The sequence below is a fragment of the Diprion similis genome, chromosome 11 (genome assembly GCF_021155765.1).
Source record: "Diprion similis isolate iyDipSimi1 chromosome 11, iyDipSimi1.1, whole genome shotgun sequence".
NCBI lineage: Eukaryota > Metazoa > Arthropoda > Insecta > Hymenoptera > Diprionidae > Diprion > Diprion similis.
Genome location: NC_060115.1, coordinates 4,207,777 through 4,224,839, shown reverse-complemented (window position 1 = coordinate 4,224,839; position 17,063 = coordinate 4,207,777). Strand labels below are relative to the sequence as shown.

Here is a 17,063-nt window from a genome sequence, read left to right as displayed (position 1 = left end):
AAAATTCTGGCGAGTCGGAAAACGGTCTCAATCACGATCTCAAGCCGGGAGCAACGCACGACGACGCCCATAGCTACGACGGTGAGTTGATCAGGTCGACGTCCGCGGTCTCAGGATTAGCGAGGACCCTTTACGATGTTTTCAGGACATTCGTACGAAGGCCCCGGCGGGTTTGGGTACAACGTACCCGGTGGCAGAAACCACGTTTCCCAAAAATCGCACCCCCAGCTTCCCGGTGGGTATCATGGTCCGGCAAGGATGCCCGTCTCTCAACCGGATGCTGAGACGTACGAGGCTTCCAGCGACGTGAAGGTCAGGAACGGTGCGCCAGTCAACGGTCTCTATGGTCAAAGCCGTCAAGGAGTTGGACGAGGAATGGATTCTGACCGAGGACGAGGCGGTTTCGGCGATATTTACGGGGGAATGGGGGCTCGAGGTGAAAGCCCAAGCTCATATATGGATTCGTCAGCCAGGCATTGACCCGTTGGATTGTAACGTCTATTTTCCTCTCTGAACCCAATAGGCATGGACGAAACATACGTGAACCCGGATCGAATGCGCGTGCATAACGGACTCCAACGCGGCCACGGAGTAGAAGCAAATCCTAGCATCGAAGGACACTTCGGAGCCGGTGGACGGACTTTGATCCACGAATTGGAGGACGAAAGCGATCTTACCGGAGAGTACCTACTGCCCTGCGGATGGCAGTGCAAAAGAAGCGAGTTCCTCTGCTTGCAGTCCTGCACTTGCATCCCGTTGAGGAGTCGCTGTGACGGAGAGGTTGGGGATCTTTTCGTATTTGCGAAAATCGTAGGATCACTAAGGTCTCTGCTAACCAAGGCTTGTCTCTCTCACCCAACAGATAGACTGCGAGGACTTCCAAGACGAGCTGGATTGCGACAGCGGGTCAGGATATGGAGGAAGCGCGGAATGCGTAGGTGAAACTAAAATTCGTTGTCCATTATCTGGCAAGTGTATTTCCAGAGATTGGCTTTGCGACGGTGACGACGACTGCGGTGATTTTTCCGATGAAAGCCACTGTGGTAAGTCTCTAGCAAAATCATCGATCCGAACAATCTAAACACCGCTTTTCCTTCTCAACTAATTACTGTCTCCGTTGTTTTTAAGGGACATCTCAAAATTGCACGGAGGACCAATTCGAGTGCAAAAATGGCCTCTGCGTACAGCGAGCTTGGCTTTGCGATGGGGAGAATGACTGCAAGGATTTCTCTGACGAAGTCAACTGCACGAAAAAAATGTAAGTTGTCCCAGTCACAAGGCTTTATTTTGAAGCTGGTGCATGTATCGTGTTTCCAAAATGTAATCCAACTCTTGGCTGATCGATAACTCGCTCTATGCTAGATTGATACGCTGTATAGGCACCTATTGTGCATCCTCTATCACCGCCTCTATAGCGTAGTTTCAAGTGTCCATCGGTGTTGGGTTTCCCCGAAATATTTACATTAGGACTTTCATCGATGTTCGACATGAGTTTACAGTAGAAAAATTTGTATTCCATGAGTGTATTCCAGTTCTATGTGGTGCAGATTTTTTTATTCGTCAACGTTTCACATTTTGAGGTTTAACCGCTGCCCTAAAACATCACAAATGTTACACCGTACACATGTGTAAAGTATCCAAAGAAAAATAGTAAACCAATCGACCTTAATCAACTCTTTGGGTCATCTATACCGTATTTAATCACGCAAGAGTACCAGTAAGATCGTCAACTGTCTCGTCATTTTTTTTCGTCTAAGTATTTCAAATTTTAAGCATCGTAAGGATCGGCAAGTATATCAGCCAAAATAAACGACGTTTAGCTAACTGTTGGCAAATGCACCAAAAAATTCACACTTCTGTTTATTTGTCATGTGGTCAATATGGTGAACAAGTAGTGAGTCATTGCACCCAATCAATGCTTGTTGTGATATATTCCCGACGTCAGGGGTAAAAGCTGACAGCGATGCCAATTTTGCATGAACCCAAGCCATGGCATCGTCATGTTTCGAATATTTCTGAAAACTAACATGTTCGCTAAAAACGTGCCTAGAAAAACTCGAAGGGAATGACTACGTGTGCTTATCGTATACCTGTATGTGCATGTATGTTTCTTCGAATGTCACCCGGTTTGGTCCTCTTATACGTTATAGTGGTCCAAGGCGTGGAGTCTGCTGCGTTGCCCGGCAACGACAGTGATGTGCTGTAGTATCGACCGCCGTACCAGAGCCACCACCATCTTCCCCAAACGCTTGTGTTTTTGACTCCCTGAATTTCAGGCACGCGCAATCCAGCCATATATACGCCCACGACCATCCGTCTCGCGTTCATGATGTACACACCGTACATTTAAGCGTACAGACAACTTCCTTTTTTATACCTTATTTTGCCTCTTTTCACCCAATTTATTTATGGCGCTCATTCTAAATGGACGTACCTCTGAACCCTGAAATCCACCATCACGTCGTCCGGTTGGACGTGTACGTAGCTTTGGATTCCATGCGCTGTGCATTTTCATCAGTCAAGCGTTTCATGCTCCGAAATTACTCCCATCACGCAGAAACTTTCGAACTTTCAACTTTGACAGGTTTATTTTACGACTACTTCACGATGTTTAAATTTTTCAAGTTCATTGTTCAACAGGTGAATGATTTTTTTTATTTTTTTTTATTTTTCTTCTTTTCCGAAAAATTTCAGGCTTTGTTTGTTCAGAAACTATAGCAGATGAAATAGTGTTCGGGAACGTTCATAAAAACAAGTTGCGGGAGGGTTGCAGCTGCTGGGAACCTTAATCCATGCCGGGGTTGGTGGAAATTGGGTTGGGCTAGGTCGTAAGGGGCGATAAAGCGTTTAGGGGAACTCCACCATGACCCTACTGCAATCCGAGCTTATGTACTGCTGTTCTCATATGGGGTGTCGTAATGAATTGGGGTTGGAACTACTACCCTGAAATAAACTCTGGCCAATACCAACCCCGTGGTTGAGTCAGCAAGATTTCAGGGAATCTTCGGACTTAATGGAAAAATTAATAATAATAGATTGCTTATTTGCAATTAGTTTACCCGATATTCTGTTCGTGTATCGGCATTTCCAATTGGCCGTACTATTCAAGAATAACTTAATTACAGGGAATGCACAGAGTATGAGTTCAAGTGTCAGGACGGAAGTTGCATCTCTTTGAATTGGCATTGCGACCAAGAACTAGACTGTAACGATGGTTCCGATGAGGTGAACTGCGGTGAGTTCGTAAATATTTTTCTAAAACTATTCCGTGCTATCCCTAATCGAGATAAAGAAAATGGTCGTGTAAAGATGGAAATCAAATGTCGTAGAGAAACATTGAACGTGTGATGCACTCAAATTTAACCAAGGCATATGCAAAGCAATAAAGTTTATCGGTTGTTTCCTGACCACAGAAAAAACCGGTGTTAGTTGTGGCAGCAATGAATTCCAGTGCGCTTATCCAAGATGTGTGCGACACGAGTTCCGCTGTGACGGTGATGACGACTGCGGTGATGGAAGTGACGAGAAGGACTGTCCTGGGCCATCAACAACCAGCTGCAACGTTAATGAATTTCGGTCCGTGCGATATCTCACTTTTTAATTTTTTGCTCGTTGCTATTTAAAGATACTGCAGCATGCTCGAAATCTGTTGAAAGTAGCTTCTGCAAGTTTATAAAACATACAAGGCTTTCATCGAAACTGTAATGAGGCACTTAACGAGGACTCTGATTAGCACAGTGCATCCGTGTTGCTCTACTTTTCTCTCAAAGATGGTAACAGACTCTCAAAAAGACAAATAGCACGATTATTTCATCCAGAAGAACATGAAACAGACAATGGTGTTCGTTCATTCGAATTTTCCTGATAAAGCAGGGGCTCGAACCATTAGGTCGACGAGCTTAAATATTGGCAAAAATCCCATCTGTGCATGCGTGCGAGAGTACTCTTTGTCCACATAGAGAACAAAACTGAGTGCAATCAACAATAGGGTAGCCTTCTGCCACACGTTGACGTTGGCGTTGTGTTCGCGCTTTCTCTTTGTTGACCGGCATTGTTTCCGCAGATGCTCTGGGGGCAAGTGCATCAGCGAAAAATGGGTATGTGACAGAGACAAAGACTGTGACGGTGGTGAGGATGAGGAAATGTGCAATCACCCGACACCTCGGGGATGTTCACCTCACAATGAGTTCACATGCTCCACCGGTACCTGCGTCCCGGTAAAAAGAACTACTACTATCGTGATGACAGTACCTTTCCATATAGCTAATTTTGCGTTTGCACAATAATTTCTTACGTCACAGTATCGCATCGTGTTATCAACCGCAACGTTGTCACAATGTTTTCAGCGATTGTGGGTATGCGACGGAGTTCCTGACTGTCCGAATGGTGAAGATGAACAAGGATGTGCAGTGAGTTGCGAGGCGACCCAGTACTTGTGCAACCCGCCACAAGTAATCAATGATACATCAATTGCTGCTACTAATTCGCCCCAACCATCATCGACGCAACACAATCACCGATACTGCATCGCGATAAAACACGTCTGCGACGGTACAGCCGACTGCCCCGATGGCGATGGTTTGTAGATTAATTGTTATCGTCGTGTGATTTTCTCTTACATTGTCGGAAATGAAGCAAGGTAGAGTGCACGGTGTTATGTTGCTTTACAGATGAACTCGACTGTCCGAAGAAGCGCAATTGCACTGTGGCAGACAAGTGCACGCAGCAATGCATCTTGACGGTAGATAACAAACCAGCCTGTGCTTGCCAGCCCGGGTACAAGTTGGGGAAAGACAATGCGACCTGCGAAGATATCAACGAATGTGAATTCGAACAAGTGTGTCTTTGTTATACTCATGCTTTCCTTTACAAATGTTGGTGAAATCGGTAATTTAATCCTCCTCTCGTAATTTTACTTGGTGTTACGTGTCTTTCAGGATCCTGTTTGTAGTCAAACTTGCAACAATACCGTGGGCTCGTTCGTCTGCAGCTGTATGGCCGGTTACGTCCTTCGACCTGACCTCAGGACCTGCAAGGCCTTAGGGGCAAATCCGACACTCCTTTTTGCGAACAGGGTTGATATCAGACAGGTTAGTGTGGTCTCGTATCCAAAATGTGACGTCAAGCAAAGGGGACAACCACTTAACAAATTCTCGTTCTTGCGAAATAGGTCAGTCTCAGCAATTCCAAGTACACAGCTATCCTGAAGGGGTTGCACAATGCTATTGCTTTGGACTTTCATTATAAACGAAGCACTGTTTACTGGTCCGATTTATCCATGGATGTCATACGGAAGGCATATATAAACGGAACTGGTGCCGAAGGTAAGATAATTGGTGAAATGTTGAAGTATTTTTCAATCAAACTCTACCAAATCATTTTTGCAGACGTTATTCGTTGGGGCCTGGAAAGTCCAAGCGGCGTTGCTGTCGACTGGATTCACAATCTTCTGTTCTGGACTGACTCTGGAACGCGTAGGGTGGAAGTAATAACTTTAGACACAACAATGCGGCACGTCCTGATATCCAGTGACCTTGACAAGCCACGGGCCATTGTTGTTCATCCAAACTACGGATACGTTTACTGGACGGACTGGGGTAAGACTACAACCAGCGAATGACAGTGTTCCTTAGTCTCATTGTTTGACAAAAATATAGGTCCGAATCCAAAGATCGAACGTGCAGACATGGACGGCTCAGGCAGAGTCGCTTTTGTTACGGAGTCAATATTCTGGCCAAATGGACTAGCGATAGATTACACGTCCGATCGCATCTTTTGGGCAGACGCGAAGCATCATATTATCGAATCTGCTCACCTTGATGGATCGGATAGGAAGAAGGTCATAAGCAAGGGCCTTAACCATCCCTTCGGTATCACCATATTCGAGGACTACGTGTACTGGACTGACTGGCACTTCAAGAGCATATCCTCTGCGAATAAGGGGAACGGTGCTGGATTCAAAACTATTCATTCCGGTTAGTGATTTTCTATCGACTACTAAGTTTGGCGCTACCTTAGCAAACAGATATAGTTCTACAACGATTGACCTTGAAAAATAATTACTATTCAATTATTTGATCCGAAGGTCTTCACTTCCCGATGGACGTGCATAGCTATCATCCCCAACGGCAACCAGAGTATAAAAATCGGTGTGGTAACAACAATGGAAAATGCTCACACATGTGTCTCCCAAATAGTACTGGTTACAGTTGCGTCTGTCCTGTGGGGTTGAAGATTAAACGTGATGGCAAGAACTGCGCTTCGACTCCTGACAATCTTCTGATATTCGCAAGAAAGAAGGATCTCAGATTACGGCCAGTCGATCAAACTGCAAGAGGATTCGACACTGTCATTCCAGTCGATCATATTCAGAGCGCTGTCGCACTTACGTGGGACAGTGATGAAGATACTATATACTGGACAGACGTCGAAGCAGACACGATAAGCCGGGCGTACTTAAACGGCACTAATCAAAGCGTCATCATCAGTCATAACTTAGGTTTGCAGCGAACCAATTATTATCCGCGATTATGCGCTTGTGAGAAATTTCATCTTGCTGTTTTTATCACAGAATCTCCGGCTGGTTTGGCTATGGATTGGATAACGCACAAGTTGTATTGGACCGACGCTGGTACTAACAGAATTGAGTGCTCAAATTTAGATGGATCGATGAGAACTCTATTGGTGTGGAGGGGGCTTGACAAACCGAGGGACATCGTGGTAGACCCGACTGGTTAGTTTTCAAAAGTCAACAAGAATCAGGATTTATTATTTACGTTCGAATCATCGAAGTCATTTTTTGTAAATTCGATTAATCTTATAGTCGGATATATGTACTGGAGTGACTGGGGTGAAAAACAGAAAATAGAGAGAGCCGCGATGGACGGTAGTGACCGCAAGATTCTCGTGAGTAAAAACTTGACATGGCCAAATGGATTGGCAATTGACTTTGAAAAGAATCGGCTCTACTGGGCAGACGGTGGTACCAAAAGAATCGAGTACTCTGACCTGAATGGCAAAGGCCGAACCGTACTAATCTGTGAGTATAAGTACTCCTGCTGACTGGACACGCAAATATATTTTTAGTTGTCGATTTAACAAATTTTTTTTTAGCCACTGACTTGCCACATCCCTTTGGTTTGGTGATTTTCAAAAATAAAATATTTTGGACCGATTGGGACACGCAGAGTATTCATCAAGCAGATAAAAACGACGGTTCTAATCGGAGCGTGGTTAGATCAGGAATTTCCGGTCTCATGGATGTCAGAGTATTTCACCGTCATCGAAAGACTATCAACACACCTTGCAATAAGAACAATGGCAATTGTTCGCATTTATGTTTGCTGGCACCCGCTCCCCGGTTATATAAATGCGCGTGTCCAACTGGTCTGGTTTTAGCGGTAATAGAGACATCATTTGGTTCGAGTACACCCCACACCCTACGTGCGAACAATGGTAATCAGGAATTCTACTTTTTATTTAATTGCAGTCAAATGGAGAGACGTGTCCTGATATGCCGAGTGAATTCCTGGTAATCGCTCACAGAGAAGACATCAGAATAATATCTTTCGACGTCAACTACGCCGTGGACATAGTACTGCCAATAGAGAATCTAAAAAATGCAATCGGAGTGGATGTTGACAGGCGAACTGGTGATCTATATTGGACAGATACCGCCGATGATCTCATAAGGAAAGCAAGTTTTAATGGAAGAATTGTAAAAACGATAATCAACAATGGAATCGACAACGCTGACAGTTTGGTCGTAGATTACATAGGCCAAAAGGTTTGTAATCACTTAACACGGGCGCGCACCAACGTAATTTGATTATTCTTGATGATCCTGTTACAGATATACTGGACAGACGCTGGACTTAACAGCATCGAAGTTGCTGAGCTCGATGGTATAAACAGAAAGGTTCTGATTTGCTCAGGACTCGAAAGTCCTCGAGCTATCGCTCTGCACTATCCTGCTGGGCTTCTTTTCTGGTCTGATTGGGGTCACAACGCCCGTATAGAACGTGCCAATATGGACGGCGAACAGAGGATGACCGTAATAGCCGATGACCTTATCTGGCCGAATGGTTTGTCAGTGGACCTAATTGGGAATAAATTGTACTGGAATGACGCTAAGAGAAGCGTGATTGAAAGCGCCGAGCTTGATGGTTCGAATAGAAAGGTTCTTATCCACGGTGTTCGACACCCTTATGGGTTGACACTGACCAAGGACTTCGTTTACTGGAGCGACTGGCACACGAAAGCCCTACATCGTGCGAATAGAACGACGGGATCTAACGAAACGATAATATTATCGAAAATGGAGGGAATCATGGATATCCGCTCAGTCAGCGTGAGTTTTATACACAAATAAAATATTTCGAGAGTTAGAAGTGATTTCGAAAATAGTTATATCCAGAATTAATTCACAGAGTGAAGATCTTTACATCGCTGAGAACGTATGCGAGAAAAATAATGGCGGATGCTCGCATCTGTGCCTTCGCAACCCGAAAGGTTACTCCTGCGCTTGTCCGACCGGGATCCTTTTGAACGAGGATAAAAAGACGTGCAAATTGACCCCGACAAACTTCCTACTGTTCGCAACTAGGAAAACGCTCGCCAGGGTGTCGTTCGACACGCCAGAGATGTGGGACGTGACTTTACCAATCAGTGACATTCACAATGCAATATCCGTCGATTTTCACTGGGAAAAACAAATTATAATTTACTGCGACGTAAATCTGGATATAATTAGGTATAATTTTAATTACCTTTTTCCAACGTCGACGTCTTCCGCTTTATCTATTTCTTGTATCGATTTCCCTCTTTTCAGGAGTGTCAACATCCAAAATCTGTCCGACACTCGCGTAATCATAAACTCCAATCTCACTACACCGTCGGGTTTGGCCGTTGACTGGGTCGCTAACAATCTTTACTGGGCTGACACCACCAGGAAAGTGATCGAAGTTGCCAGGCTGGATGGCAGCAGTCGTAAAAGAGTCCTGGAAAAACTTGACGACCCAAGAGCGCTTACCGTCTTCCCGGCAAAAGGATACATGTACTGGACCGACTGGGGTGAACATCCCAAAATTGAAAGGTCGTATCTGGACGGTTCGAGTAGGAAAGTAATCATTTCTTCGGACTTGGGCTTTCCAAATGGGTTGGCTCTTGATTACGAGAAAAAAAAGTTATACTGGGCCGATGCCTTGAAGGACCGAATCGAGACGTCCGATTTACACGGGCAATACAGGGTCCAGCTGGTACCGGAAGCGACTCATCCTTTCGGCTTGACGCAAGTGAGTATACAACATTTTACCCTCAAGTATGTCCTTCAAGTTCCATCCGTTGCTGTGATAACATTCTAATTTCATGTTCCCAGTACGGGGATCACATCTACTGGACGGATTGGTACAAGAAAGCAGTGGAACGAGCTGACAAGACGACTGGAAAAAATCGAATTGAGATTCGAACTGCGCTGGACGGAGTAATGGAGATCAAAGTCGTCTCTGCCGCAAGACAAACCGGATGGACTCCTTGCGCCGTGGAAAATGGCGGCTGCAGTCATTTGTGCTTCTTTACGCGAAAGAACTACGTCTGCGCTTGTCCGGACGTTAAGGATTCCAAGCCTTGCTCGACGGGTAAGTTTCGAAATCCCAATATGTATCATCGTTCTCCAGTCACCGTCATGCTCTCGAATTTTGGTGGTTCTGTTATCGGCTGACATGGCTGACAAGTGGATACTTCTTGCAGTACCGAGCAGAGAAGTCCCGATTAGAAAACCAGGGACAGAAAACGATCCCCCGGAGGAGGATGATGACGAGCCAACCATGTCGTCTGTCCCAACTCTTGTACCTCGGAAGCCGCATCACGATATCACCGGGAGATTCCCAAAACTTTCCCCTAGTAATACAAATTTCACATTGAAAACGGTGGTAATTACGATAGTCGTGATGGTCGTTATGATAATCGTCATTTTAATCGCCATCATCCATCTTCTGTGCCAACGCAAGACAAAACAGAAAAAATACTTGTACACCGGAAGAAGTGTCCTTACTTTTTCCAATCCAAACTACAACGCATCAAGCGGCGACGTAGGCCCGAGCAATTCGCAGCAAGACAAAAAATCGTTCATCTGGAAAAGACTGAAATACGACAAGTCGCAGGTATAATTAGTCCTTATTGCAATTCGAGCATGTTAAAAAATTTTTCCAACGTGCTGAACACGCTTGACAGAAGGATTTACAACGAAAAAAATAATTACCTTCCTAGTGACGCGTCAGTATAGTGAGAATGGTGAAAGACGCCGATGTCTGTAGATCCTTCTTCGTTGAAAAATTCCCTTGGCACGTTGCTATGCTTATGTAGATATTTACCACCTAAAACGCTTTGTGTTTCTTCCCCCACTAAAACATTGAATTATTGATTGATCGATCGAATGATATATAATCACTTAATAGAAAGCTAACACATCCAAAGTTGAATGCCCAATCAAACTGCAACATTTGCCACTTCACTTTATACAAATGAATGAAACAGAAACCACCTAGCGCCTAAGCTATCCGCTACGTAGTATTTTATGCGCAACCTTCTATGTTAGGTAAATGCAAAAAAAAACATAAATTTTTCATTCTATTTCCAAAGTTTTCACCGTCTTTACTCGATAATCTACGCGTCGTGTCGCTTGGTTAAAATGATCTACATGTATCCGCTCCATGAATCGTGCCGATATCGTTCATACCCACTACTGTTCGGTATTTTACTTGGATTTCTTAGTGACGATTAAGGTCGAAAATTATCGGGGTGATGACACGTGAAACTATTAGCAAACTTGAACTTGATCGTTTTCTCTTTGGATTTTTGAACTCAGCACTCAAACCTTGTCTTTGTCGAACAGTTAGTTGCGCATAAAATATAATCTAAAGATTATGACAATATCTTGAAGGGAGCCTCGTTATCATCAAGTCTGTATTATCCAATGAAAGCTAAAGCTCAGACCACCGTACCTCTAAAATTGTAAAATTATTAATTGCATATTGAAATATTTTTGTTAAAAAGGTTGAATAGAATTTGTAAGATAGTAAAGTATATTCAATATAAATATTATAGAGGCACGCTATAGAAATTCTTCATTCTGATGGTTATTTGTCGTTCCGACGAACTGGAAAATTCGCCAGGAGACACAAAATCACAAAAAAGAAAGAAAAGCGAACAACTTATTGTTGGAAGTAGCCGATGAAAAGATCGAGAGAACGTATAAACTCTGGGCGCGTTTAGAAAAAAGAAATAAAAGTTCCGTTTCCTTTTGAAAAACTTTTGAACCTTAATGGTAAAACACTCGATATTTGGCAACTGACTGTGAAATTACAAGTAATGAATAAAATGAAAATTATAACGATAACTGAAGTATTTAATAATAATAAACAAATGCCGATAACGGGAAATTAATTCTGCAATGTACAGTATCTGATTGGGCATTTCTGCACGCTAGTAAACTTGGATGGATAGTGTAATAAGGTTGTACACAAGAGACAAGGAAAATTCTTCCATGATAAATATGAGAGAAAGCAAAAAAAAGAAAAGAAAAAAAAATGAAGAAAAACAAGATAAAATTTATACGCAGCCTCAGGGTAAACAAAAGGAAAATAGTGGAAAAAAATCAATAATTCATTGTCTTGTCAATATAGGAAAGAGTATACGAAGATAATGGACAGTCCTCAAGTCCCGAAGTGGTTTCCTTGATTCCTCCCTCAACAACTCCGAGCAGCAGTAGAGCTCCGTCAGTCACACCGAGGGAAACGTCACCACCAACGTCACTTCCACACGTCACTCACCTAGACGGTTAAAAACGTATAGTATTGTACTTGTATCATTTCGAAAGCAACACTATCACCACTTCTCTCAAAAATGCGATGCTCCACCATGTTCGGAGTAGCGTAACTAGATATCAGGTCGATCCACAAAACAGGTGTGAGTAAGCGATACGAATTCGGTCGCGTAAAAAAACGACATTTTTCCACTGATGACGCAAAGAAAAAGCAAAAAAAAAAAAAAAAAAACATATACCGACACACAAGAGGTACCTTATCACTCGGCCATTGATGCTGTCAATGCATTGGTTTGTGAGATTCTGAAACTCGCTGATCAGACTCAATTTTGGAGAATAACATGTGGATAGTGACGTATTAAGATTTGTCTGTGTGGTGTGAATGGTTTTGGGAGCACTGCGCTGACCAAACGTTAAACAGGAAGAGGAAACGAAAACTGAGCATATATTGCATTAAAAAGGGAATAGAGTATAATTGAAACAAGTCAATGCGTTCGACGCGTTAATAATTTTTATAAATGGATGAAAAATGTGTATAAGATATAATAATTGAAACCAACTAATTGCTATCGGGATATAATTTTTATCCATTGGTCAGATATATATTTTTTTTTTCTATGTACCCATATGTTATTCGCACTGACACTATCCACAAACAATTATAAAGATTATGAAGGAACGAAAATATACAAATAAATATAACAAGCACGAAAATCACACTGCAAAATTATATACTTGTCGTTTTGTAAGGGCGATCATAGACATACAGGCTACGTATCTAATAATGATATATTCCATAACAAAACTGCCACATGTGTAGAAATTATCCTTACCCGACTTTCGTATACCGAAACGATAAAAAAAAAAAAAAAAAAAAATTTACATCTACGTACGTCTCTTTTGGGAAACACGATGAAGATTACTTCACACGATTTACCGCAAATATTAAGGGATCGAGAAATGACCAATTTTTTTTTTAACATTCAATCCACGTATAAAAAATAGAATATTTTTAACGAGTGAAAACGTTCTATTTTCCGTTCACCTTTTGTAGCTTTGATTTCAATATTGTTGAAGTGACAAAGACAGTTATCGCTACGTGAACAAGTGCGATTTACTTCTTTTCCAACGTTTACTTTGTAATCAAGTATAAGCCACAGATTTTGACTGCATAAAATATCTTACAATGCCTATACCGTTGTATCACTCCACTTTACAGATATAGTGCAAGTACTTTGTGGGAATGGTGTATTAAATGTATATTATAAAGATAAAAATTAAACTAGTTATTTTTAAAAGGTCCCGATTTGTATGAAGACTGAAAAGGTTCGAAAAGAGTATCTTTGATCGAGTAGCGCATAGTGGTATAAAGATAATGATAATTATAATGATAATGATAATAATAATATTAATAATAACAATAAACAACAAACAACAACAACAACAACAAAAACAACAACCACAATAATAATAATACTAATAAAATGATAATGACAACAATAATAATAGTAATAATAACGTCATCGTTTTACCATGAGTAGATACAACATCACCCTATAAAACCACATACGTCCGTATGTATTCTATGCGTACAATTCGTATAATTATACATACGTATGTCAGTATGTGGATACTCGATCTGTGTTGCGTGGATGTTGCGTATAAATGAGAAAATTTCTCAAGTGCTATTTTTTTAACTTTATTCGAATTATATCGTTCCTTCGCAAAGTGATCACCGTCCTATAAAACGCGATTGTACATTTACCTGTAATATTTTTGCAAATTCACGGACTACTTGAATTTGTTTCCATATATATATATATACATGGATATATGGATATATATATTTTTTTTTTATCGGCCATCAAGTTGCGAAGAATTATATCGTGTGTATAGAATTATAGAAATTGTTCTACGGTACGGCAGAACTGTTGACAAACAAATTGCGATTTATATAAATTTCAAACAGTGAAAGTATATAGATTGGAGTAACCAATATTATTATTATTATTATTATTATTACATACATCCGCTTTTAAGATCAGTGAACCGTTGTATAGCTCTAGCGAAGATTTGTTAAACGAAAAAATCTCGTCGGCTTCTGTTTTTCGTCGTTTTCATATTTTTCTTCCATTTCTCCCAATTAAATATTGCAGCGTGCATTATTGCGTTAATTCTATTTTTCTATAAAGCTATATATATTTTTTGTACTATCAGCATATTTTTTCTCCCGTAGATTTATATCTACATGGGGTACATACATATTCATATATTGTATAAATGTAAACACGCTATAAAAGTGTACAAGTACATGATATAACATGGATATTATCTATATTCGTCTAAACAGCGCAGGTTGCTGTAACACTTCAGTCCCAGCGGGTCTAGGACTTCGTAAAAGCAAATCCGCGCAATGCAGTTTCGTAGCTTCGATTATTTTCTTTATAAAACTCTCATGATTACTTTCATTCATTGATTATAATCGTATAGATGTATCGTTGAATGAGTGATTTAAAGAAGGACGTGTAATACTGTAAAGACACGCCTGTTTATCGGCTTTAATTCAGTTTCAACTTTTCGCGTATAAATAGCGATTTCATAATTGCAAAAAGCACATCTAATTCATACAATGTAATGACACAAATTCCATTCGAAAATGACAGCTGATCATTGAATCGAGTCACTGGCGTTCGCCAATTTCTGCACCTGGCAATTGCTTCTTTTACCTACATATATAGCGCAATAAGCGTCAAGTTCATTATTTTTTATCTCCATTGTTACCACGTTATGTATAATAATATCTGCGACGCAGCTAAGGATGGAGAAAAAATTCTGAATATTTTAAAATGATATGTACATGTCCTTGTTGAAATGACTGATTCGATAACGTTTAAAACTTACATAATCGCGATATACTAATGCTATAACAACATATTGTGTAATTTGTTGGAAAACCTACTCGTCAAAACAGAGAATACGTTATAAGACGAGCGAACAAAATTCTTAGCTATGAAATATGTGCGTAACATAATAATTGAATCATAGAATGTTGATTTTACAATTACAATACAAGCTTAATTATAATAACGGTGCGTGAATATATAACATACATGCAATTGCCATAATGTCTATTACCGAGGTATTTTCAAAATTTGGCAAAATGGGAAATTTACGCGAAAGAGAACAAGTATGAAAGAAAAAAGTTAAGATTATTATTGAATTCTTTTGTAACGTGCATTGTTGTCCGATTCGCCATTTTTTTTTAAGGCTTATACAAACGCATACGTTGGTATATTACCAACTTAATTTCAATGTATTAAACGAGTATCGATAACCGTATATCGAGGAAAATTTAGAGAAGACCGTCTACTGTGAAAATAAATACAGAATACAAAACCTAGTCGATTTACGAAAGAGCTAGGAAAATATCAAATATTTTTAATGTTTAGATCTTCAACGTAAACTAAAATTAATTAGATATATCCTAATTATTAAATAATATACATTACATAGGTATAACGGTATAATTATTATGATCTTAAATATTATTGATATGCATGCTAGGTATATTAGAGCTCAAAGATTCTATGTGATATAGAGCAAAATCTGAATTATAACGCAATGTTCACGTATGTGTTACCCATAAAAATAAAACACAAGGAAAACAGCAGATGAAAGAACTATGCACACAAGAATTAAAGTGATATCTCACAACCTGATTTTATCTCAATGAAAATGAACTATCCGATCGGATTGAAAAAAAAATAAATAAAAATAAATAAAAAATACAAACTCGCTGGTAATAAAATAAATGTGTGCTCTATTCGCACTACACCATAGATATATTTATTGAATGATCAATATTGTCTACTCTGTATGTTCAAATAATTATATGTGAATTCCGTCGTATTACGGTAATAACATAAAAATATGCCATAAAATTGGCATATTTTTCTTCAAGTTACTTTAATTTAATAAAATTCAATTTTCGAAAAGAATCAAATATCGTTATATCATATAAAACGGAACCACGTCATTTTTATTGATTGCATATTTGATTAGTTACTTGTGCTTCGTTCCTGCTGCAAAACATGGTATTTCTCTTTGCAAAAGATATGCTCCACAGATATATTGATAATCTTGATAACAGACTATAACATTAACATTTTTATGCAGGATAAAAAAATTAATCATTCTTTGGCTAAATAATTAAGTCGTTAATATGTATATATAGGTATACATGTGTTTCTTTCATTGCTCCACAAATTCTTGGATTTTTTTCAAGTAGAGCTGCGGGATGCAACACGTGGAATGTTTTCCGTTCCTACTTAAGTGTTACTTTAATTTTTTTAATATTGTCTACTATCGTCAGATACCTATAAAGATATACGGGATGTATTTGTGAGGTTCAAAGCTCAGGTGAACCAAGCAAAAACATCTCATCAACCTAATATTAATAAAAATGAGTCATCCTCATTGATATTACAGATTCTATTCGTTACTCGTCGTAGTAATTGATATGATGCACTACGTTATATATTATATCTTACCGTATTTTCAAACAACACTGACGATTATAATAGATATAAAATCTTGACGAAGGTAAAAATCAAGAACATTATTACTATACGAATATCTAAACAGTTATACACACAGAATGGATGGCGTGTACCCTAACTAAGGTAACAAAAGCACATTGACTTTAATGGCTATAAAATCATCTCGGATCTTTAAATTCTGTTGCATTTTTATTTGTTATCAATCAAATCTCAGAGAGTACGTGACACCAAAAAGATAAGGTAATATCGAACAGTATTTTCTTGCTTTTGAAATCAATTATCTTCGCTTTTACGACATTTTTTTTATTCACACGTCAATTGCGGAAAAATTTCCCGTTTTCTGTTATTCACTGGTTCCTACTGCTGGTATGCGAGAATGCAGCCTTAGTTAGGATGTGCTGCTGTAAAATTGCATAAAAATTTTGGCCTGTACATGAATAAATCGACGTCCAAAATAAATGGGCATAAAAAAAAAATACCCTAACACCCTGCTCTCGTTATACTTCGTGTAGGTATATGCAGTTATTCTCTTGGAAGCCGCAGGTATATTCGAGGATAAGCAGCGACTGAAAATTTTTATCATCACAATATTGTACACCTACCTATCAAGCAATTTTAACTTACGTGTTGAGTAAGTTTTGATTGATTATTAATTCATTGGATTATTATTACCCGGAATGTTA

At 39.8% G+C, this 17,063-nt stretch overlaps 1 protein-coding gene across 1 annotated transcript; it reads left to right on the top strand.

The window, feature by feature from the left end:
• The first annotated feature begins 150 nt into the window (after window positions 1–150).
• Window positions 151–10,649, top strand: LOC124412156 (low-density lipoprotein receptor-related protein 4). Its single transcript, XM_046891820.1, has 24 exons — window positions 151–436; window positions 524–780; window positions 863–1,043; window positions 1,129–1,258; window positions 3,126–3,235; window positions 3,414–3,576; window positions 4,064–4,217; window positions 4,347–4,578; window positions 4,671–4,837; window positions 4,938–5,090; window positions 5,171–5,324; window positions 5,388–5,597; window positions 5,658–5,975; window positions 6,086–6,499; window positions 6,572–6,733; window positions 6,824–7,039; window positions 7,114–7,400; window positions 7,490–7,786; window positions 7,853–8,350; window positions 8,430–8,752; window positions 8,831–9,293; window positions 9,377–9,635; window positions 9,748–10,160; window positions 10,455–10,649. The coding sequence occupies exons 1-24, from the start codon at window positions 259–261 to the stop codon at window positions 10,542–10,544; spliced, it is 5,829 nt and encodes a 1,942-aa protein (XP_046747776.1). The 5' UTR covers window positions 151–258; the 3' UTR covers window positions 10,545–10,649.
• Window positions 10,650–17,063: the final 6,414 nt, after the last annotated feature.

Coding starts and splice junctions, on each gene's coding strand:
- LOC124412156 (XM_046891820.1), top strand. CDS start 259: ATGCCCGTCTCTCAACCGGATGCTGAGACGTACGAGGCTTCCAGCGAC. Junction 6,500..6,571: donor CATCATCAGTCATAACTTAG/GTTTGCAGCGAA, acceptor TTTTTATCACAG/AATCTCCGGCTGGTTTGGCT. Junction 7,401..7,489: donor CAACTGGTCTGGTTTTAGCG/GTAATAGAGACA, acceptor ATTTAATTGCAG/TCAAATGGAGAGACGTGTCC.